A 22,778-nucleotide genomic window follows, 5' to 3' on the forward strand; every position below is an offset into this window, starting at 1 on the left:
TTCAGATTGAGTAGTACAAAGAACAAACCGATCAACAATTGGGTTCTCTACAACAATTCACAATTGTAAAGTTTCAATGAAAGAATAAAAAATTATATTGTTACCTGACCATTTTGGTCAGACCCAATAGTTGTTCACAGCCCTGCAGTTCTTTCTAATCTCCCCCTGGTTTCCAGTGAGTACATCAATAGAACCCATGCGCACCATAGCCGCTGCAAATTTGCCTTCCCAAGCAGTAGGATGATTTGCATTCTTTTTCACCATCCTGTTTGTTGAGGGACTACTAAAAAGGGTTTGATCTGAAGTAAGAACTCCTTCGTGTTTCTTCAAATTCTTGTAGTACTTGTTATCAAGCCGATTCGGAGTCGAGATGTCGAGATTCACAGTTGGATCTTGGCCATCTCTGCTTGACGTAGGGGGACACTTAGTTTTCAAATAGTTGGCAAAGGTCGGATCCATTGTAGGATCTTGTGTATGGGTAGAATTAAAGGAGTAAAGGCGCTTTAAGAAGGAAGAACAGTGTGAAACTCCAATTGAGTGTGCCCTAGAGAGTGTCACCATTTCATCAAGTGACAATCCCTTTCTAGCAAATTTGTCCTTGAGTTGTTGGGCATTTTCTATAGGAGAGGGGAGATTTGGAATAACATCGGATTCCATGGAGATTCTTCCATCCCGGCGTCCCGCTTGAACGTAATAGTTAATGCCACCGACCTTCGAGGCACTATCCCGAGCGGCAAAGGCGAGTATGTCGGAGCAAGAAACAGTCTGTGGGCAATGGCGTTCGATCATTGCCTTTGCCTCATCGATCACCTCAAACCCGCGTAGACTTGGGTTGTTCGGAGGACTCTCTTTCTCAGAAGGGTTTCCCGGTGTGGAATCAAGTAGCACGGAACCGTCGCAACCCTACAACACATACAATATAGGCATTGTTAGTAAAATTATATAGAATAACACACAACATCTCTTAGTCAATGACAAACAGCATGTTCTTGGTAGTTTTTGCCTGCATCAGTTTTACCAGGAAAAGTCTTTGAACTATGTTACATAGAAATTTTCAATGGAGAAGAGATTGATTTAAGTGAACTTGGTGCTTAATTTTAACCGAGTCCATGTCTGGATTAAAAGAAAACATCTCTGATGGAAAGTTTTTCTCCATTTATTTTTTCATAATTTAGAGGGAAATAATATGATTTTGGTTAATTTAGAGGGATATCATCATAAATTGAAGGTCCCTCTAAATAAAAGTAAATTAGGATTGGTTCAAAGTTATTCGTTTTTATTGTTTTAAAAATAGGAAATGCTAGAAATATTTTTCCTTTCCAAACTTTTCCAGAAAATTCCTGTGAAATTTCATCTTATATGCAAATAGGACATTCAATAAAGACTTCTTTGAAATCAATTAATTTAGGCTAGTGACAGTTGAACTAGCATGTTTTAGTTATTACACAAACTAGGCTTGTCTTTTCTTTTTTGATTGGCTCATGAGAGTTTATTGGGAACTGTAATAACCTTTGACAGCTGTTTAGATAATAAAAGACAATATGAGTTAGTGCAATTATCTGAACGAGGTAGTGCCAACCTCAGTAGACTTAATTATTCATTCCTAAAATTATTATATCCATTGATTCCAAATAGGTCCTTAGTCTCTAAAATTTCTATTTTCCCCCTTTTTTACCAAAGCAGGCCTTTAGAGGATCAAATTAATGAAGCAAAGCTAGAGAAGAAATGCTCACCCTAACAAAGCAGTCATGGAAATGCATCCTAATGAGACCTGCCGCGAATCCCGGATTTCTCGATACGGCTTTGTTCACAACTTGTCTTACAATTGCCTCTGCCACAGGGCATGTCGATTGGTAGAAACCCACTTTTAGAGAGGCTAAGGAGACGGGCGCCATGGCAAAAATGACAAGATAAAAGACTAGAAAATAGCCCAACTCAGGCATTTGAGTCCTCCAACTCCTCATCCTCTTAGAGGCAGGAAAGAGAGATAGATAGAGAGGGACTAATATGGAAGAAGATAGCTTTAGTATGAGTGTGTGTGTGTGTGAGAGAGAGAGAGAGAGGTTAGTAAGGAAGACGATAGCTTTAGTATGAGGTAGAGATGTGTAGCTCATGATCTGTTATAAGAGTATTTATAAGCCCCCTAAGAAATGAAGGTGATGTTTTACTCTGTAAACCAAACCGTGTGAAGAAGCAGTAAATAGACTCGTTCCTTTGTGAATGAATTTTCCGTACAACTAGCATAGATTTTTTAAACTTTAACATTCATGAAGTGGACAATTCACAGCTATTCTAATACACTGTATAAATGTACTCACACGAGTTTATAGCATTGTCGAATAATGTCTGCCGTACAAGAATGAACAAAGATTTGAAATGGTTGCCACACCAACCAGGAAATCATGAACTAGTCTTTTGGGCCACCATACTGAGAAACAACCAAGTCTAAATTACAGCTAAGTATTTTTTATTATAAGCTAAGTACAGCCTAAAACCATTTTATGGCTAATCTCTCCCAGAAATTTTTTTAATAGGGGTGGAACTCGATCCAGTCAATTTGGGGGAAATCTTGTTGAGCTTTTACCGTAAAAATCGGGCTGGGTTCGGGTTGATTCCATTTCTTCTTTTTTTTAAGCAAAAGCTCAACCTGACCCGATCCAAATTGCGCACCTATTTTACCATTTTTAATAGGTGTGCAACTCAGGTCGATTTTTGGGAATTTTTGGTTGAGCTTTAACCATAAAATGGGCTAGGTTCGGGTTGATTCCAACTCATATTTTAGCCGACTAGATCCAAATTACTCCCCTAATTTTTAATCAGTTTAATTCAATTTGATGTTGATATTGCGCATTGTAAGCTTCAGTGTTTGATCACAGCTTGCACACCTACAGAATAATTAAAAGATTAAGTCACAATTTGAAATTTGATAAGACTAGGTCGTGCTGACCTTTCAGAGGGAAACCATTTCAAATATTTGTTTATCAGTATGGCATGAGTTGTGAAAATATCGGTTATGCAATAAACTACTGTCTCTAGATTTATATAATAGTATTTGAACGGTGGGTTTGCCCAATTCTTCCCTTGTCCTTGTCATCTATGTTAATTTTTACGAAATCTTATGTTAGTAAGAGGAAGAGACTTGTATGTACAAAGAAATAAGTCAAATCAGAGATAATGGATAGTGTATCTTAAAACATGTGGCTTACGGAGTAAAACATTAGAGAAAAGCACGGATGCGGGCCGATGTTTAGTGAAAATACGGATTGCGGGCACCTTTTAAAACAAGAACAAGAAAAGGGCTAAACTTCAAAATCGGGTGGTCAAAAGACCCTGATACCCTTCTAACATCAACAGAGTCCTCCTTTTCATTACTTCCTCTTAAATTGGCCCGATTCACGAGGCTTCTTTTGGTTCATTTAAATGTGTATTTGAACCGAGAGAACCTTGGGTTCGTTTCTATCTTGGCCGTTGGAAGTAACTAGAGCCGGATGGATCTTGACAAGTGTTGGAAAACTTTTTGGAACCCCGACGTTATTGTACTTTTTGGAACACTGACGTTATCTTTTCTCATTTTTCTTTTGGCTTAGAATGGTAGACGTTATCTTTTCTCACTTATCTTTTCAACACGTGTCAGGCATCCATCCTTCTCTAGGTATTTCCGACGGCCGAGATAGAAATAATGGGTACGCCGACGGAAAATAATGGGTACGCTGATGAAAATAATGGTTACAGAGGGAAATAATGAGTACGCCGACGGAAATAATGTGTACGCCGATGGAAATAATGGTTACATAGATGCAAATAATGGGTACGCCGGCTGAAATAATGTGTACACCGATGGAAATAATAGTTACAGAAGAAAATAATGGGTACGCCGGCGGAAATAATGGGTACGCTGATGGAAATAATAGTTGCAGAAAGGGAAATAATGGGTACGCCGATGGAAATAATGGTTACAGACAGGAGAATAATGGGTACGCCGGCGGAATAATGGGTATCTCGATGGAAATAATGGTTACAGAGAGGGGAATAGGAATAGTACGCCGATGGAAATAATGGTTACAGAGAGGGGAATAATGGGTACGCCGGCGGAAATAATGGGTACGCCGGCGGAAATAATGGGTACGCCGGCGGAAATAATGGTTACGCCGGCGGAAATAATGGTTACAGAGAAGGGAATAATGGTTATAGAGAGGGGTATTAGTAGAAGACGCCACCTTTTCATATTGATGTCCACGTGTCGTGGATCCGACCGTCTATTCATATTAGCGACGACCAAGATTTAAAGGAACCCAAGGACTCTGGGTTCACAGAAAGATTTCAATCCAAACCAAACCGAATATGTATAGAGCCGCTAGCATTCCAAAAAGTTTTTCAACACGTGTCCGACATCCATCCGTCTCTAGGTATTTCCGACGGCCAAGATAGAAACGAACCCAAGGTTCTGTGACTTCTTGTGGTTCAAATACCAGACGAACCAAAAGAACCTCGTGAAATACGCTAGTAATGAAAAAGGAGGCTGAATGATGTTTCTGCTGATGTCAGAAGGGTATCAGGGTCTTTTTCCAACCAAATTTTGAAGATTAGGTCGTTTTTTGTTCTTGTTTCAAAAGGTGTCTGCAATCCGTATTTTCACTAAACATCGACACCCATTCCGTACTTTTCTCAAAACATTATCTAAGAGGAGGAGAAGACAAAAGAGCTAGCGTGCATGTATTAGCCCAGGACCCACAAGGAGGGTTTGGACTGGATAGCTAGAATACCAGTTAGTTAACTGAGCACGTCTAGGGGTGCAACTTGGGTTAGGTAAAAAATAAATTGGAATCAACTTCAAACCGAAATCCTAAAAATTGACTCCAAATGCAACCGGACTTCGCATGATATTGCATGTGCGCGTGCCAAAATATTACTGAAATGATATTAATTGTTGGCCTGATTTTTTTATTTTTTTTAATTTTTTTTTTATAGAGGAATGATAGATGCAAGGGCCCTCTTTATGCAAGGGCCATAAAAGGGCCTTGAATAGATCCACATCATTTTTAAAATCGGTTGAGAAACTGAATTCAGTTACACTTAACGATGTGGATCAATTCAAAGGCCCTTCTTTAGCCCTTGCATAAAGAGGGCCATCGAGTATATCATTCCTCATTTTTTTGTATGTTTTATTTGTGAAGAACAAGATTTTAAGGTAAAAGCTCAACCAGAATTCCTAAAAATTGACTCCAATTGCAACCCTTGGTCTTGTCCCGAATAGATGTCCATGCATAAGATAAGGGACTTAACAAAGAACGAGTTAACTTCTATTGGCATGGATCAATGTATGGTAAATGGCTTTTGACCATGTTTTTGTTCTGACTTCTTGTTGCCGCTCGGATCAACAACGTATTTGATCACATAACCAAGGCAGATGTGAGGGCCCGATACTTACCTTCTAGGTAAGCGCTTAGAAGATAGGATTTTTTTGGGGAATTGAAATATTTGCCCCAATTTTTCCTTGGGCCACCCCTTTGTGGTGTAAAAGGGCAATTATAAATACAGCAGAGGGGGCTGGCCCAGGGAAGAAGGGGTTTGTGTGGGCCGCTAATATAACACTTTCTATCCTTTTTGGCATTTTACTTCTTATACTTATATTTAGGGGTGGCCAACCGGTTCGGTTCTCGGTTCTCGGTCCCTTTTTTTTAGACAACCACCATGATTTCTGTTGCAGTCATGTTCTTCAATATCTTTTATAAAAACACTTGAAACACGTCCATTAAAAGAGGGGTTTGAAAGGTTTAAAATCTCCATTGGATCATAATTGGATCCTTCGTTGGGTATGAATCACATCCTAGCCAGTCGTCCAATGGCAATCTGATGGTTCTAAAAGGAAAAAATTAGATTAATAAATGGTAGCTCTAGGCCTCTAGCCGAACAAGAGACCAGCGTTCACTGTTAATAGTCATTTTGAAATTCACTTCACATAAACTCTTGGAGTTACATTTGTAATCAAGTACATGTGAAGAAGACAAGAACACACCCAACCGAAACTAACAAAAGGGAGTATCTAAGCAATATTGCGTTGCACCAGCAATATTACATTTGTAATCAACTATTATAATTGTAGCGCTTGTGGTGTGCTTGGAACTTCAATCATCTTGCTCCAAACCCATAACCTTCCCCCAACACTCCCCGCTGCTCCACGCTGAGACTCATTAAAAAAGAAAGGAAGATAAGAAAGAAGATAGAAGAAGATCAATTAAGAAAGAAGAAATAAGTGGTGGTTGTTACCTTTGGCAGCAACCCCAAGCCAAGGCCCATTTTCCATATTCAGAATGCCACATTTATCGCCGTAATCCAGATCAGACAGCAATTTTGGCGTTAGCAAGAAACACCTACACAACATTAGCAGTATTAGTCCCAGCTAGGGCTGCAACTCGGGTCGGGCGGGTCGGGTTTTGGAGAACCCAACCCTACCCGAGAAATATCTCGGGTCGGGTCGGGTCGGGTTTTTTTCCGGAAAACCCACGATTCCCAAACCCGGCCCTACCCATGATAAATCTCGGGTCGGTTCGGGTCGGGTCGGGTTTTTTCACGTTGACGCAAATTTTTAAGGAAAATTCTTGTTTGGCAAGGCAACTCAACTCATAGAAGCAGAAATTACACTCACATTACACTTTAATCAAACAATGATGTAATTACACTCACATCACACTTGAATCAAACAATGATGTAATCAAACAATGTTGTAATTACAATCAAACAATGCTGAATCAAACACTTGAATCAACTCAACTCATAGAAGCAGAAATTACACTCACATACAGTAACAGTGGGTGCGTAGGTTTTCACTTTTAACTTTGGGATAATTACATTTACACCCCCTCTAGTTTCTGACACATCCACTTCCACCCCTATAGTTTAAAACGTGAGAAATACACCCCTGTAGTTTCAATTTGTTTAAGGTTTGCCCCCTCAGCTGAAGGTTCGTCCATAGATTGAAGGGTTAGGATGATCCGATGGAGCTGATTTTTTGGGCACACCATATCTATGTCAGGACCCATCAAATGAACGCTTTGGATCATCCAAATAATGTGGGCCCCTACCCGAATCCAAACACTACCAAAAAATCATCCAAATAATGTGGGCCCACATTGTTTGGATGATCCAAAGCGTTCATTTGATGGGTCCTGACATAGTTAGGGTGTGCCCAAAAAATCAGCTCCATCGGATCATCCTAACCCTTCAATCTATGGACGAACCTTCAGCTGAGGGGGCCTACCTTAAACAAATTGAAACTACAAGGGTGTATTTGTCACGTTTTAAACTATAGGGGTGGAAGTCGATGTGTCAGAAACTAGAGGGGGTGTAAATGTAATTATCCCTTTAACTTTTAACTAACAATAGAAAAAAATGTACGTACTATAACTTATGTAACTCGGGTCGGGTCGGGTCGGGCCCCTTCAAACCCGGCTCGACCCGAGATTCATGCGGGCTTTTGAATGCTGAACCCGGCTCGACCCGAAACCCATGAAACCTGAACCCGACCCAGGCTATTTTCGGGTCGGGTCGATGCGGGTCGGGTTTTACCCGGCTCGAGTTGCAGCCCTAGTCCCAGCTTTCAAAACCGGCCAAAGCAAATACTAGTCGACTAGGTGCCTTTACAATTGAGTATTTAGTTGATGCAGTCATAACTCAGGAGAGTCAAAGTTGTTTTGATTGACTTTGTAGGGAAAAATGCCAACTCGGACAAGAACTCAGCCAGGGTAAAAAGGAGTCGACGATGAAGTAGGCCAGCAAGTCAAAATTCGGCTTATTATTATTATTATTATTATTTTCTTTTGTGGGGGGGGGGGGGATGATGATGCTCGTTATTGTTGTTGGAAGTCTAATTCAACCACGTTTCTTTTTCTTGTTAAAGTTTGAGTCGGTCATGAGTTTCTAGTAGTTGTTTATTCTTATCACAAAACAGTAGAATGTTAGTAGGAGTGTGTAAACGAGTCTCTATATTAGGAGAATTTATATGATGCCCGACCGTCAAAATAGCAAGGGCTAGGTGGCAAACCACCTAGCCCTTGATTTTTGATCTGGTTAAAATACTTTTTTGAGTGTTTTGACCAGATAAAAAATCAAGGGCTAGGACCTAGCCCTTGTAAATTACCCGGTCGGCCATCATATAGAAACTCCTACATTAGAAAGTTAGAGGTTAGCCTAATATGAGTCGTATGAGGTTAGTATTGCAAAAAGAGAATCGTGTGAATTTTGTTTGGCGGGACGTAGTCTATTTAAAGGTTGGACGGGGTCATGTGTAAACAGAGTGTGTGTAGTGAATGAAATAAATAAAAAATGAGAAACAAATACGTTTAATTCTTGTGTGCCTCTTCTATTCTTTTTCAGTTCATGTGTTCTTGTTTCTCATATTCTACAAAGTGGTAACAGAGCGGAAGTTCTTGGGATTTCCATTGAACAAAAAAGCCTAGGCGAATTCAAAAAATACCGGCAACGGTCGGTAGGTTCGCAACATGACAGGTAACACCAATTCTTCAAATTTTCAGTATAGTGTTCCTTTATTTATAGGTGAAAATTTTCAACTTTAGTCTATTAAGATGAAGACGTTATTTATGTCTTACAAATTATGGGAATTGGTGGAGAATGGGTATGAAATTTTTGCAGAAGCGGAAAGATTGACCACGGCACAAAAGAACAAATTGAAGGAGAATAAAAAGAAAGATGCAAGAGCTCTTTTCCTCATCCAACAAGCCATAGATGAACCAATATTTTCAAGGATCATGGCTGCAACTACAACAAAAGAAGCATAGGATTTGCTTCAAAATGAATACCAAGGTACTACGAAGGTAATCTCTGTAAAGTTACAAACCCTTCGTCGTGATTCTGAGAATTTGAATATTAAAAATTTTGAATCAATTCAAGTGCTTTTCTCTAGAGTTAGTTCTATTATAAATCAAATAAGAACTTATAGGGGAAAATTAGATGATCAAAAAGTTGTTGAAAAAGTGTTAAGGAGTCTTTCAAATAAATTTGATCATGTAGTTGCTGTCATAGAAGAGTCTAAAGATTTATCTACATATTCTATAAATGAATTAATGGGTTCTTTGCAAGCATATGAGCAGAGATTGAATTGGACTGCAGAAAATCCACTGGAATAAGCGTTTCAATCAAAAGTGGAGTTGAAGAAAGAAATCAAATGATTTAAATAAAGGTTTCCGAGAAGGAAGAGGTAGTGGACGTGGTGGATTCCGCAGCAGAGGAAGAGGAAGAGGCCAATTCAGTGGTAATCAAAGAAATCAAGGTAGAGGTAAACATAAATGTACTTCTTTATTTTGTTCCATTTGCAAAAAATCAAATCATGCTGATAAGGATTGTTTGTATAAGGATAGTGGAAATCAAATAGGAATTTACCCCAATATTTTTATTGCAAAAAAGTATGGTCATATTGAAAAAAATTGTCAACAAAAGGCTAGGGAACAAGCAAATTATCATGAAGAGAAAAGTGATGAAAATGTTGAAAAAGAAGATAATGTATCTTTATCATGTCTTACTGCCAATGTTTAATCGAATGATGAAATATGGTATTTAAATAGTGGATGTAGTAACCACATGACCAGGAACAAGGATTATTTTCTTGAAATAGATGAAACTGTCAAACCACGACTAAGAATGGGTGATAACAATCATGTTAATGCACATGGTATTGGTCTCATCGTGGTTTTTACACTAGTAAACAAATTCAAGATGTTATGTATGTTCCTAGGTTGGCTCAAAATTTGCTAAGTTTGGGTCAATTGATAAAAAGGGGTATCGTGCTATTTCTTATGAAGGAGAATGTCAACTTTATGATAAGAAGAGTATAAAGCATGTGTTTTCTATTAAGATGATAGAAAATAAGATGTTTTCACTAGTGTTTTCAAAACTAGTATTCAATGCTTTTAGTGTATGTGATGATGACTCTATGTTATAGCATTGAAGTTATGCACATTTGAATTTTGGTGTATTGTCTTTATTGCAAAAATTGAATATGACTGTTGGTTTTCCTTCTTTGAATTATGATGAAAAAGTGTGTGAAGCTTGCGTTTTGGAAAAACATCACCGTGAACAATTTTCAAGTGGTAAGTCTTGGAGGGCATATAAGCTTTTGATGCTTGTACATGCTGATATTTGTGGCCCTATGCAAACTTTATCCTTGAGCGGAAATAAATATTTTATTATATTTCTTGATGATTACTTAAGGATGGCATGGGTTTATTTTCTGAAACAAAAAGATGAGGCTTTCTCTTCCTTCAAACAGTTCAAGACACTTGTCGAAAACCAAAGTGGTTATTCTATTATTACTCTTCGTACTGACCATGGTGATGAATTTATTTCCAAAGAATTTCAGAATTTCTGTAAAGAAAGTGGAATCAAAAGACAGTTGACAGCGACCTATACCCACAACAGAATGGAGTCGCTGAGTTGAAAAATAGAACCTTTGTTGAGGCGGCAAGGAGCATGCTAAAAGACAAAGGGTTGCCTAATAATTATTGGGTTTAAAATTATGTTTAATTTGAATCCAATAATCAATTTGGGGCCCGCAATTGGTTGTCACAATCTGAAATGAACAGGGCGAGAACTGATCATTGTACTCAAAATCAAACTTAAATTAGAGTCAAATAATCCATTTTTGGACTTGCAATCGGTTCTCAAAATCCAAAATAAATGGACCTTGAGACCAAGACCCTCTTGAATCAATGAGGTCTCTTCTTCGACAAGATTAGATGTGGGTCACAAGGCATGAGCAGATTATTTAAGGGAAATGATATATTTACCTGTTTTCGAACTTGGGCCACCCGCTTGTAGTGTAAAAGTGTAGTAAAAAATACACCAAAGAGGGCTGGCCCAAGGAAGAAAAAGGGGGCAAATATATCACTTCCCTTATTTAATACCCATGCAAGTACACAGTCAAGATACCGACAACAAACTAATTTTCGTAAGGAAAATCACCACATGAAAGAAAAAGAGTTCAGAGATTTCATTTTTTATTCAGATTGAGTAGTACAAAGAACAAACCGATCAACAATTGGGTTCTCTACAACAATTCACAATTGTAAATTTTAAATGAAAGAATAAAAAATTATATTGTTACCTGACCATTTTGGTCAGACCCAATAGTTGTTCACAGCCCTGCAGTTCTTTCTAATCTCCCCCTGGTTTCCAGTGAGTACATCAATAGAACCCATGCGCACCATAGCCGCTGCAAATTTGCCTTCCCAAGCAGAAGGATGATTTGCATTCTTTTTCACCATCCGGTTTGTTGAGGGACTACTAAAAAGGGTTTGATCTGAAGTAAGTACTCCTTCGTGTTTCTTCAAATTCTTGTAGTACTTGTTATCTAGCCGATTCGGAGTTGAGATGTCGAGATTCACCGTTGGATCTTGGCCATCTCTGCTTGACGTAGGGGGACACTTAGTTTTCAAATAGTTGGCAAAGGTCGGATCCATTGTAGGATCTTGTGTATGGGTAGAATTAAAGGAGTAAAGGCGCTTTAAGAAGGAAGAACAGTGTGAAACTCCAATTGAGTGTGCCCCAGAGAGTGTCACCATTTCATCAAGTGACAACCCCTTTCTAGCAAATTTGTCCTTGAGTTGTTGGGCATTTTCTAAAGGAGAGGGGATATTTGGAATAACATCGGATTCCATGGAGATTCTTCCATCCCGGCGTCCTCCTTGAACGTCATAGTTAATGCCACCGACCTTCGAGGCACTATCCCGAGCGGCAAAGGAGAGTATGTCGGAACAAGAAACAGTCTGTGGGCAATGGCGTTCGATCATTGTCTTTGCCTCATCGATCACCTCAAACCCGCGTAGACTTGGGTTGTTCGGAGGACTCTCTTTCTCAGAAGGGTTTCCCGGTGTTGAATCAAGTAGCACGGAACCGTCGCAACCCTACAACACATACAATATAGGCATTGTTAGTAAAATTATGTAGAATAACACACAACCTCTCTTAGTCAATGACAAACTGCATGTTCTTGGCAGTTTTCGCCTGCATCAGTTTTACCAAGAAAAGTCTTTGGGCTTTGTTACATAGAAATTTTCAAGTGAACTTGGTACGTAATTTTAACCAAGTCCATTTCTGGATTAAAAGAAAAACATTTCCGATAAAAAAGTTTTCTCGATTTTTTTTTCATAATTTAGAGGGAAATAATATGATTTTGGTTAATTTAGAGGGATATCATCATAAATTGAAGGTCCCTCTCAATAAAAGTAAATTAGGATTGGTTCAAAGTTATTCGTTTTTATTGTTTTAAAAATAGGAAATGCTAGAAATATTTTTCCTTTCCAAACTTTTCCAGAAAATTCCTTTGAAATTTTATCTTATATGCAAATAGGACATTCAAGAAAGATTTCTTCGAAATCAATTAATTTAGGCTACTGACAGTTGAACTAGCATGTTTTAATTATTACACAAACTAGGCTTGTCTTTTCTTTTTTGATTGGCTCATGAGAGTTTATTGGGAACTGTAATAACAGCTGTTTAGATAATAAAAGGAAATATGAGTTAGTGCAATTATCTGAACGAGGTAGTGCCAACCTCAGTAGCCTTAATTATTCATTCCTAAAATTATTATATCCATTGATTGCAAATAAAACTATTATAACCAATTATCTGCATGTAAGATTATATGCATACATATCCAAATAGGTCCTTAGTCTCTGTAATTTCTATTTTGCCCCCTTTTTCTTCCAAAGCAGGCCTCTACAAGATCAAATTAATGAAGCAAAGCTAGAGAAGAAATGCTCACCCTAACAAAGCAGTCATGGAAATGCATCCTAATGAGACCTGCCGCGAATACCGGATTTCTCGATACGGCTTTGTTCACAACTTGTCTCACAATTGCCTCCGCCACAGGGCATGTTGATTGGTAGAAACCCACTTTTAGAGAGGCTAAGGAGACGGGCGCCATGGCAAAAATGACAAGATAAAAGACTAGAAAATAGCCCAACTCAGGCATTTGAGTCCTCCAACTCCTCATCCTCTTAGAGGCAGGAAGGAGAGATAGATAGAGAGGGACTAATATGGAAGAAGATAGCTTTAGTATGAGTAAGAGAGAGAGAGAGAGAGAGAGAGAGAGAGAGAGAGAGAGATAGAGAGAGAGAGGTTAGTAAGGAAGACGATAGCTTTAGTATGAGGTAGAGATGTGTAGCTCATGATCTGTTATAAGAGTATTTATAAGCCCCCTAAGAAATGAAGGTGATGTTTTACTCTGTAAACCAAACCGTGTGAAGAAGCAGTAAATAGACTCGTTCCTTTGTGCATGAATTTTCCGTACAACTAACATAGATTTTTTAAACTTTAACATTCATGAAGTGGACAATTCACAGCTATTCTAATACACTAAATATCTGTCGTACAAGAATGAACAAAGATTTGAAATGGTTGCCACACCAACCAGGAAATCATGAACTAGTCTTTTGGGCCACGACACTGGGAAACCACTCAAGTCTAAATTACAGCTAAGTATTTTTTATTATAAGCTAAGTACAGCCTAAAACCATTTTATGGCTAATCTCTCCGAGAACAATTTTTAATAGGGGTGCAACTCGATCCTGTCAATTTGGGGGAATTTTTGTTGAGCTTTTACCATAAAAGTCGGGCTGGGTTCGGGTTGATTCCAATTCTTTTTTGTTTTTAGCAAAAGCTCAACCTGACCCAATCCAAATTACTCCCCTAATTTTTAATCAGTTTAGTTCAATTTGAAGTTGATCTTGCGCATTGTAAGCTTCAGTGTTTGATCACAGCTTGCACACCTATAGAATAATTAAAAGATTAAGTCACGATTTGAAATTTGATAATCAGACTAGGTCGTGCTGACCTTTCAGAGGGAAACCATTTCAAATATTTGTTTATCAGTATGGCATGAGTTGTGAAATTATCGGTTATGCAATAAACTACTGTCTCTAGATTTATATAATAGTATTTGAACGGTTGGGATTGCGCCAATTCTTCCCTCGTCCTTGTCAACTATGTTAATTTTTACGAAATCTTATGTTAGTAAGAGGAAGAGACTTGTACGTACAAAGGAATAAGTCAAATCAGAGAGATATGTGGTTTACTGAGTAAAACATTATCTAGGAGGAGTAGAAGTCAAAAGAGCTTACGTGCATGTATAAGCCCAGGACCCACAAGGAGGGTTTTGGACTGGATTGCTGGAAAACCAAGTAACTGGGCACGTCTAGGGGTGCAAGCTGGGTTAGGTAAAAAAGAATCAACTTGAACCCGACCAGATTTTAAGGTATAAGCTCAACCCGAAATCCTAAAAATTGACTCCAATTGCAACCCTTGGTCTTGTCCCGAATAGATGTCCCATGCATAAGATAAGGGACTTAACAAAGAACGATTTAACTTCTATTGGCATGGATCATTGTATGGTAAATGGCTTTTGACCATGTTTTTGTTCTGACTTCTTGTTGCCGCTCGGATCAACAACGTATTTGATCACATAACCAAGGCAGATTTGAAGGCCCGATACTTACCTTCTTGGTACGCGCTTAGAAGATAGGATTTTTTTGGGGAATTGAAAATTTTGCCCTAATTTTTCCTTGGGCCACCCCTTTGTGGTGTAAAAGGGCAGTGATAAATACAGCAGAGGGAGCTGGCCCAGGGAAGAAGGGTTGGGTGGTGGGCCGCTAATATAACACTTTCTATCCTTTTTGGCATTTTTACTTCTTATACTTATATTAACTGAAACCAAATTTTAGACAACCACCATGATTCCTGTTGCAGTCATGTTCTTCAATATGCTCTAGGCCTCTAGCCGAACAAGAGACCAGCGTTCACTGTTAATAGTCATTTTGAAATTCACTTCACATAAACTATTGGAGTTACATTTGTAATCAAGTACATGTGAAGATCGAAGACAAGAACGCACCCAACCGAAACTAACAAAAGGGAGTATCTAAGCACTATTGCTTTGCACCAGCAATATTACATTTGTAATCGATTATTATAATTGTAGCGCTTGTGGTGTGCTTGGAACTTCAATCATCTTGCTCCAAACCCATAACCTTCCCCCAACACTCCCCGCTGCTCCACGCTGAGACTCATTAAAAAAGAAAGGAAGATAAGAAAGAAGATAGAAGAAGATCAATTAAGAAAGAAGAAATAAGTGGTGGTTGTTACCTTTGGCAGCAACCCCAATCCAAGGCCCATTTTCCATATTCAGAATGCTACATTTATCGCCGTAATCCAGATCAGACAGCAATTTTGGCGTTAGCAAGAAACACCTACACAACATTAGCAGTATTAGTCCCAGCTTTCAAAACCGCCAAAAGCAAATACTAGTCGACTAGGTGCCTTTACAATTGAGTATTTAGTTGATGCAGTCATAACTCAGGAGTCAAAGTTGTTTTGATTGACTTTGTAGGGAAAAATGCCAACTCGGACAAGAACTCAGCCAAGGTAAAAAGTAGTCGACGATGAAGATCGCCAGCAAGTCAAAATTCGACTTATTATTATTATTATTATTATTATTATTATTTATTTTTATTTTTATTTTTTTTTGGGGTGGGGGGGGGGATGGAAGAGGGACGTCTCAGTCAAATATCGCATTGATGGCCAACTATCAGATCATTTATAGAGAGGCTTGCAAACTCAATATAGTCAGTTAGTTATCTAGTAATGTGAGAAAAAAATGGCAGATTATCTTACTGAGGTGTATTCTGTTTGCTGGATGCCCTTACAAGTTGCTGAAACATCTTCCTCTCATTTATAGGGTCCATTCCTACGTAAAGGACAGAAGCAAATTTCTTCATTATGCAATTCTTAGAAAGGGGCCTCGCATGATACTCGTTATGGTAACTGACCTTGATTAATTTCATCAACCACACGGAACGGGCAATTTGTAAGGTCTTGCAGAGAAACCAGATAGAGAATCGTGGATACGGAGCGTTCCTAGAAAAGTGAAAAGTCTGAGTTCACAACAGGATGGGTTTGGCATAGTACATGAGCAGAACTAGAACAAGAGTTTATACCCCCCCAGATTGATGATGAGCACTCAGAACTTGAAGTTGTCCTGCTGGCCTGATAGAAAAAAAGTCACCCAGTAATGTTATGAAATAAGTGAGCATCTGAAACTAAGTTTGAAAGGCAATAACTAAAAACTTCATCACAGTATAATTGAACGCCAAGCTATACATATGGAATTGCATAGGAGTACTTTCAAACTAGAACATTTACAATAGCTGGAAATTTGTCTCCAGTAGGTAAGCATCCTCAAGAATTATCGCCATCAATAAGGCAATAACTACAAACTTCATCTAAGCATGGTTTTAAATTTCGATTTCGATATACGTTTCGTACCCCTGGGAAACTGAAATTTCGCTCGAAATCCAACGGACTAATAAAAAGAATATTTTATTCGTTATCGAAATCCCTGAAATTTCTGTCGAAATCCCTGAAATTTAGGTAATTTCGGTCGAAATTTCGGGATAATTATAAATGATTCAAAATTTCAAAAATTTGGTTGAAATCCCTAAAATTTCGCACGAAATTTCGGAAATAACAAAATTTTGACCGAAATTTCGTACGAAATAAAGCCACGTTTCTGGTATGTACCATTTTGGTTTCGGTCTCCACCGAAACCCGAAATTTCAGACCAAAATTTTGGATTTCGGTCGAAATTTAAAATCATGCATCCAAGTCATAAACGGAAATAACAGATTGGGAAGTTTTACTTTATATACAGAACAAACACAGGTGTCATGCCAAATTTTAAGGGTGTCAACTGTCAATACATATTTTCAATAACAAATATATATATATATATATATATATATATATATATATATAGAGAGAGAGAGAGAGAGAGAGAGAGATCCAACATTTTCATTTATATACTTGCAGGTTAGTAATAACTGCTTAGGTTGTAAGAGAGAGAAATCCAACAATTTCCTTTATATTCATGCAGATTAGTAACAAATGCTCAGGCTATTACACTTCCCAAATGTAGTATAGAACGATCTCAGAAAATTGTCAGCGCACCTGAATTTAACCTTGATAAGTATGCCAAATTTATCGAAGTCCATGTCATGCTCATCTGGGATATAACATCAAGACATTGAAAATAAAGCTACAAACTAATTTTGTTGAAGTAAATTTGTTCATAGAAGGATGACTATTAACAATACCCAGTGAAACTTCTCCTGCAACAGCCATCTCTTGGAAGTTACGGCTAAAGGTCTCATTTATTTGGGAGACAATGTTTCTCAGAGTTGGGAGCCAGTTTTCCTACACAATCCTCAAAATAAAATACCACTCTAAAAAGTAATACAACCAGTTTATGAAAGTAATACACAAAGCTCTAAATCAAAACCATTTTCTATCTTTGAATCCTCACACCCTCGATGTCAAAAAAATAAACAAATAAATAAATCAACCCCATTTTCTACAAAATAATACGAAAGTCATACTGATCTCTAAAAAAAAAAAAGGAATTATTATGATTTCCTCACCTTGAGAGTGTCAATTTCAGATAAGCACCCCTGTAGTTCCTTGTTATCTACTTCTAGTTTTGCAGCAATATTGTCTATCTGAAAGACAATGACGGCAAGAAATAAACCAACATCACAGAACTGAATAAAAAAAAGAAGAAAAGCTGTAATTACCTTATGCTGACGACTTTCATATTCTTCTAGAATGTTGTGATTGAGAAAAAGAATAGAATTTGCATGGGAAATATTATCTTGAATTGCGGCTTCCAATTCCTCAATAGTAGCAGGCATCTGCAGTTCAACAGGGAATTCACGTTATTAAAGTAATTGAGAGGGTAAGTATTATATATTGACAGACACACGTGTGTCGTGACAGACACTAGGGGTGGACATGGCTCAGTTCGGTTTTGGGATATACCCAGAACCGAACCATTTATCTCTGGAACCGAACCAAACCAGAACCGAACTTGATCGGTTCTGTTCGGTTCGGTTCTAGGTTTACCCTGGTGCAATGTATATCCATAATCCAGTTTCTGAGACATGCAATCCAATGTATATTCTTTCACACTTTCTTAAGACAGATTATACCATCATTAGTTCAGATCACTGTAATTTGTCCAATGTATATTCAGTGAAACTTAAGACACGCACACACAGTCATGCAACAATGTACACTAAGATGAAAAGGCAAAGCAAAATGTTAAAGGGAGGTTTATTAAAATTTAAAAGGCAAAGCAAAACGTTAAAAGGGGGGGGGGGGGGGGGAGAGATTTATCAGTTGGGGGTTGGTTTCAAGAACCCAAACCCAGAACCGAACCATGTACAATCGGTTCCCAATAGTTTGAACCGGAACCGAACCATATAAATATGGAACGGAACGGAACCGAATAGGCCGGTTCGGTTCGGTTCTTCGGGTTGAACCGGAACCATGTCCACCCCTAATAGACACGACATGACACTGTGTCACCAATAAATTCAAAGTGTTGGCTAAATCATAGCTTTTTTCTGTTTTATTTTTACTAAATACTACTAACACAACTTTACAATTACCACATGTTAACGAACAGGGCCTAAATTGTACAATTTCTCAACCCATCCCGTCCCTATGAAAACTTTGCATTCATCAAGAGTACAAAGGACTTAGTCATATCTTGTATTGTTACTGCTCAAATATTACATGCAAGCCAAAGAGTATCAAGGATGCCTGGACTCTGGACATGGACTACTTTGACCGCAGGGTCTGCCTGTATCTAAGCCGAATAAAGACAGCATCTGTTCCTGCTACCCAGCAAGATTGATTAACCATCAGCAATGTGGCAGGCTATTAAAAATTGTGCCAGTCTGTTGCAATAGAATATTTACATTTTAAACCATGTGACTCCAAATTATATATTCATTTCTATTAATAATGCCCAGTAACATCATAGTCAATTCATGTTTCTAACAAAACATTGGTTCAACTAGATTTATTGGAATTGTTGATAATGCATCCACGGTCTCACCCATTAGAATTTCTTCGCACAGTATCAAAACAACTTCGTATACACCTGGTTTCTATTGTCCGTGGCTGAATGGGAGACAATCTTATTAGAGTGCCAACTGATAAATGTGGGAGAAGATCTAGTCTGCATTTTTCCTTGTTGGGAATGAATAAACCTTTTTATACATTAGTGTTTTTTGGAACCTAGAGCGGCAAAGGATTTCTATTTCACTTCACCTTTGTTGTTTTGCCTGAGATTCAGTCACAAATATCTCCACCTTTTTCAACATATCATTAATTTAGCACGACACTATTACAAAACAACAAAACCCGAAAATATTCTGACATTTTAGAAAAATATCGTGATAATCCAATTTTGTATCTTTTACAATGAAAATATCATGAAAACCCAGCAGTAATTTCACAATATTGTTTCTTAAATTTTAGGTTTTTTCTCAATTAGCTTAAATTTAAGGTTATTATACATTTCTGCAAGAAAAAAATCCATGTCTTAGCCAGCAGATCGATTTCTTATCATCAATTGTTAGTTTTATGGTGGTTCATCATAACATAGTAAGAAAATAATAATCCCACTAGATAATGAGGCTTCCTATATATATATATATATATATATATATATATATATATAGAGAGAGAGAGAGAGAGAACATTTCCTACACACTTGTGTAGGTAAGTTACCTACACACTACCTTAAAATACAGTGGGGGCCCACATTGTTTGGGTGATCCAAACAATTCATTTGAATGTTCCTCACATAGATAGGGTGTCCACAAAAAATCAGATCCATAGGATCATCCCAACCCTACGATTTGTGGAGGTAAAATGGACGTGTATAAACCTTCACAAATTAGTCCATTTTTTGCCTCCATAGTTTGAATGGTTAGGATGATCCTATGGATCTGATTTTTTGTGGACACCCTATCTATGTGAGGACCATTCAAATGAATGGTTTGGATCACCCAAACAATGTGGGCCCCACTGTATTTTAAGGTAGTGTGTAGGTAACTTACCTACACAAGTGTGTAGGAAATGTTCTCTCATATATATATATATATATATAAAGACATTTTCGGTCCGAAAATGATGTCACCTCAAGAAATGCCTGCTCAAGTTCTGGTGTGATTACAGCAATTGACTCGGCATGACTCTTGGCAGCTGAGAGCTGCTCTCTGTGATGCTCTGTCTCTTTCTTACCTGTAAAAAGAAGCAAATAATAAAGTAATCCAAACTGTACAGAAGAAAATCATGATTATACTCAAATTTCTGCCCTGTGGGCAGAAGTCAATGTTAAGAAAGAATAAAGTAAACTAACTACATAGTAAAGAACATGAGATGAATAGAAACAACAGTGTAAATGAACTTGGAGCGTTTGAGGGCATCGAATTTTAGGAAGAAATTTCAATTTCAGCTAATAATAATCTCCACAAAAACATGGGCATTCTTGTTGTAAAAACTATCATAAGCTGATGAGACGGAGTAAAAGCAAAAGAGAAGGATAGTGAAGAGAAACCGGCTGGTCGTGTTGATTGAATTATATTAAATGATACTTTACAATCCCTAATCACTCACATACTAAAATACAATACTGCAACTAATTATAGGCACACCATACCAACAGATATCATATGCATGCACCATAATAAGTCAACAAACCTGAAGGCGATTTCCAGCACTCAATAAAGAGCAGAATTATGTCTCCAAACTTGTACAACTTGTCAGATAAATGGATTAAAAATATGGATATGATAGTCACACATGAGGACTTTAGTAAAGATGTCAGCTACTTGCTCTTTACTTGAGACAAAAAATATATCTATTTCACCACTTTCTACTCTTCCCAACTTTGGCTCATACCAATGCTTGCATTTAATGCTTTCTAATCAACTAATGTGTAGGTCTCTTATTTTCTCATGTAGTGCGTCTGCCAAGTGGCAACTGTGCACAGTTTGAAATTTCCACCGAAATCGAAACAACCGAAATATTTCCGTTTCCATCCTCACCGAAACAGATATGACTGAAATGCATAAACAAAAAGTCGTAAGTGTAATAGTGGTATATTATATTGGTATGTCTTACATAATTATATTAATATGAATTGCATGTGAAATGTGGTGCATGTATTACGCATAAATATGTATATGAATTAGTTGTGAAATTTGGTATGTACTAAATTATCAGACATGTGCGACAGTGCATGTCACTTGGGGTTCAATGTTTTAAACTACTGAAGATTATTGTCTTACTTATGTGATGATTTCTAAGTACGTATGTGTGCTTATTCTAGCATTTCCTAAAGTTTTACCTTTAAATTATATCAGTTGCAAATGTTTCCATATGTTTACGTCATTTAACAGGATTTCCATAGAATTTTGTAACTGAAGTCGAAACATTTCTGCTTCGATAGAGAACGAAACCGAAATTTAAAACCTTGAATTGTATCTCAATTGTCAAATTGGTAAACAAAGTGAACTCCCGTTTAATTTTAGTAATAATATTATAACATCTTTTCCCTTTGAGATTTTTCATTTTGATGTTTGGCCCTAGTTTCTTTTAGATCTAATTCACACTATTATGTCATTTTTGTTGATGATTATACATATTTCACATTGGATTTATTTTCAACGCTACAAATCTGATACCTTATCTACTAATTCTTCACTTCATATACTAGTTATTGGGAACTATGGAGGGCGCATCCTACATTTTGAGGTGATGATGGAGGCGAGTACACCTCCCTATGTGTTTCGAGCATTTTGACTCTAATGGTCCCCACAATCATTTTTCATGGCCCACACACTGTCACATAATGTCGTGGCCAAGCGAAAGCAAAGACATTACAAAGAAGGTTTTAAACGTTGGTTTCGGCATGCATGTCAAACACCACAGAAATGAAAACATGTCGGTTTCAGTCATAGAAATTGGTGGAAATCAAATAAAATCACGGAAGTTAAAGAAAAGTCATGGAAAAGATGAAACCTTAAGATAATGCCTCAAGAAATGCTAGAATAAGCACAGACACACACTTATAAGGAAGACAACTATCCATAATGATTTAACAGGATTAAAAATCTAATACACGCATTGTCACACATGTCTGGAACAGTAAGATCCAATCTAAACTAAAAATGTACACGACCACATATACACATTCTTAAAATAAACACAAAAGTAGGGAAAAGGTCACTCTATTCACTAATTCCATAAAGAAAGTACAATATAATGAAGGAGTACATCATAATGATGAAAGTTTAAAAGATTTTCTAACAAAAATAAATAAAATAATAAATTTTGAATTTAAAAAAAAAAATCTAAATTCATTGAAGAAACAAACAAAAAACATAAAATAAGCACACGCCAAGTAAAAATGTGGAAACCTGACGCAATGGCAAATCAAAGAAACTTTGATGCCACACGAACGGACGGTGTAACGGAAGCTTAAAGGTAAGGTTGTGGTTTTAGATTAGGTGAATCAAGGGAAAAGGGAAGGGAAACTAGGAAAAGGGTAGTTGAAAGGATTAAAAAGGGTAAAAAAGGTAAAGTGATCGTAAAACTAATGGAATTCTTTTTTGAAGAGTAGGTGGTTGTGTAGACAATCCTATGAGGAATTAATGGAGGTTGGTTAGAGTTGGAATGGTGAATCTTGGTAGATAGTTCTTAGTTTCAAGAAAAGGAATTGAGTTCTTGGAATTCAAGAAAGGTGGGTTAAAAAGAAGTTCTTGGGTTGTTAAAGAATGTGGAGGATTGTTAGATGTTAAAGAAACTCAAGAATAATGGAGGTTGATAGGTAAAGAAAGAGATTAAGAATACATTAGTCA

General features: G+C 37.5%; 3 protein-coding genes across 3 annotated transcripts in view; all 3 read right to left on the bottom strand.

Annotated features, from left to right (window-relative positions):
- LOC143880756 (peroxidase 5-like) lies at window positions 1–2,006 on the bottom strand. The gene is made up of 2 exons (XM_077383730.1): window positions 1,734–2,006; window positions 1–903 (listed from the first exon to the last, which is right to left on the bottom strand). The coding sequence occupies exons 1-2, from the start codon at window positions 1,962–1,964 to the stop codon at window positions 118–120; spliced, it is 1,017 nt and encodes a 338-aa protein (XP_077239845.1). The 5' UTR covers window positions 1,965–2,006; the 3' UTR covers window positions 1–117.
- Window positions 2,007–10,992: 8,986 nt separating this feature from the next.
- Window positions 10,993–13,067, bottom strand: LOC143880757 (peroxidase 5-like). Its single transcript, XM_077383731.1, has 2 exons — window positions 12,776–13,067; window positions 10,993–11,915 (listed from the first exon to the last, which is right to left on the bottom strand). Exons 1-2 carry the CDS (start codon window positions 13,004–13,006, stop codon window positions 11,130–11,132), a joined length of 1,017 nt encoding a protein of 338 aa, XP_077239846.1. The 5' UTR covers window positions 13,007–13,067; the 3' UTR covers window positions 10,993–11,129.
- Window positions 13,068–14,706: 1,639 nt separating this feature from the next.
- Window positions 14,707–22,778, bottom strand: part of SMC5 (structural maintenance of chromosomes 5) — a 55,961-nt gene continuing 47,889 nt past the window's right edge. The window contains exons 21-30 of the mRNA XM_077384359.1: window positions 20,054–20,157; window positions 17,637–17,753; window positions 17,484–17,561; window positions 17,160–17,259; window positions 17,014–17,068; window positions 16,005–16,053; window positions 15,837–15,924; window positions 15,682–15,754; window positions 15,154–15,257; window positions 14,707–15,067 (exon numbers count right to left, since the gene is read on the bottom strand). Of these exons, the coding sequence (XP_077240474.1) occupies window positions 15,012–15,067; window positions 15,154–15,257; window positions 15,682–15,754; window positions 15,837–15,924; window positions 16,005–16,053; window positions 17,014–17,068; window positions 17,160–17,259; window positions 17,484–17,561; window positions 17,637–17,753; window positions 20,054–20,157 (824 nt within the window). The 3' untranslated portion in view covers window positions 14,707–15,011. The remainder of the gene's footprint in view (window positions 15,068–15,153; window positions 15,258–15,681; window positions 15,755–15,836; window positions 15,925–16,004; window positions 16,054–17,013; window positions 17,069–17,159; window positions 17,260–17,483; window positions 17,562–17,636; window positions 17,754–20,053; window positions 20,158–22,778) is intronic.

The sequence above is a fragment of the Tasmannia lanceolata genome, unplaced genomic scaffold (genome assembly GCF_043159265.1).
Source record: "Tasmannia lanceolata isolate RefF3 unplaced genomic scaffold, GAP_Taslan_0.1 ptg000007l, whole genome shotgun sequence".
In the NCBI taxonomy this organism is placed as follows: domain Eukaryota; kingdom Viridiplantae; phylum Streptophyta; class Magnoliopsida; order Canellales; family Winteraceae; genus Tasmannia; species Tasmannia lanceolata.

Coding starts and splice junctions, on each gene's coding strand:
- LOC143880756 (XM_077383730.1), bottom strand. CDS start 1,964: ATGAGGAGTTGGAGGACTCAAATGCCTGAGTTGGGCTATTTTCTAGTC. Junction 904..1,733: donor TCCATGACTGCTTTGTTAGG/GTGAGCATTTCT, acceptor TATGTGTTGTAG/GGTTGCGACGGTTCCGTGCT.
- LOC143880757 (XM_077383731.1), bottom strand. CDS start 13,006: ATGAGGAGTTGGAGGACTCAAATGCCTGAGTTGGGCTATTTTCTAGTC. Junction 11,916..12,775: donor TCCATGACTGCTTTGTTAGG/GTGAGCATTTCT, acceptor TATGTGTTGTAG/GGTTGCGACGGTTCCGTGCT.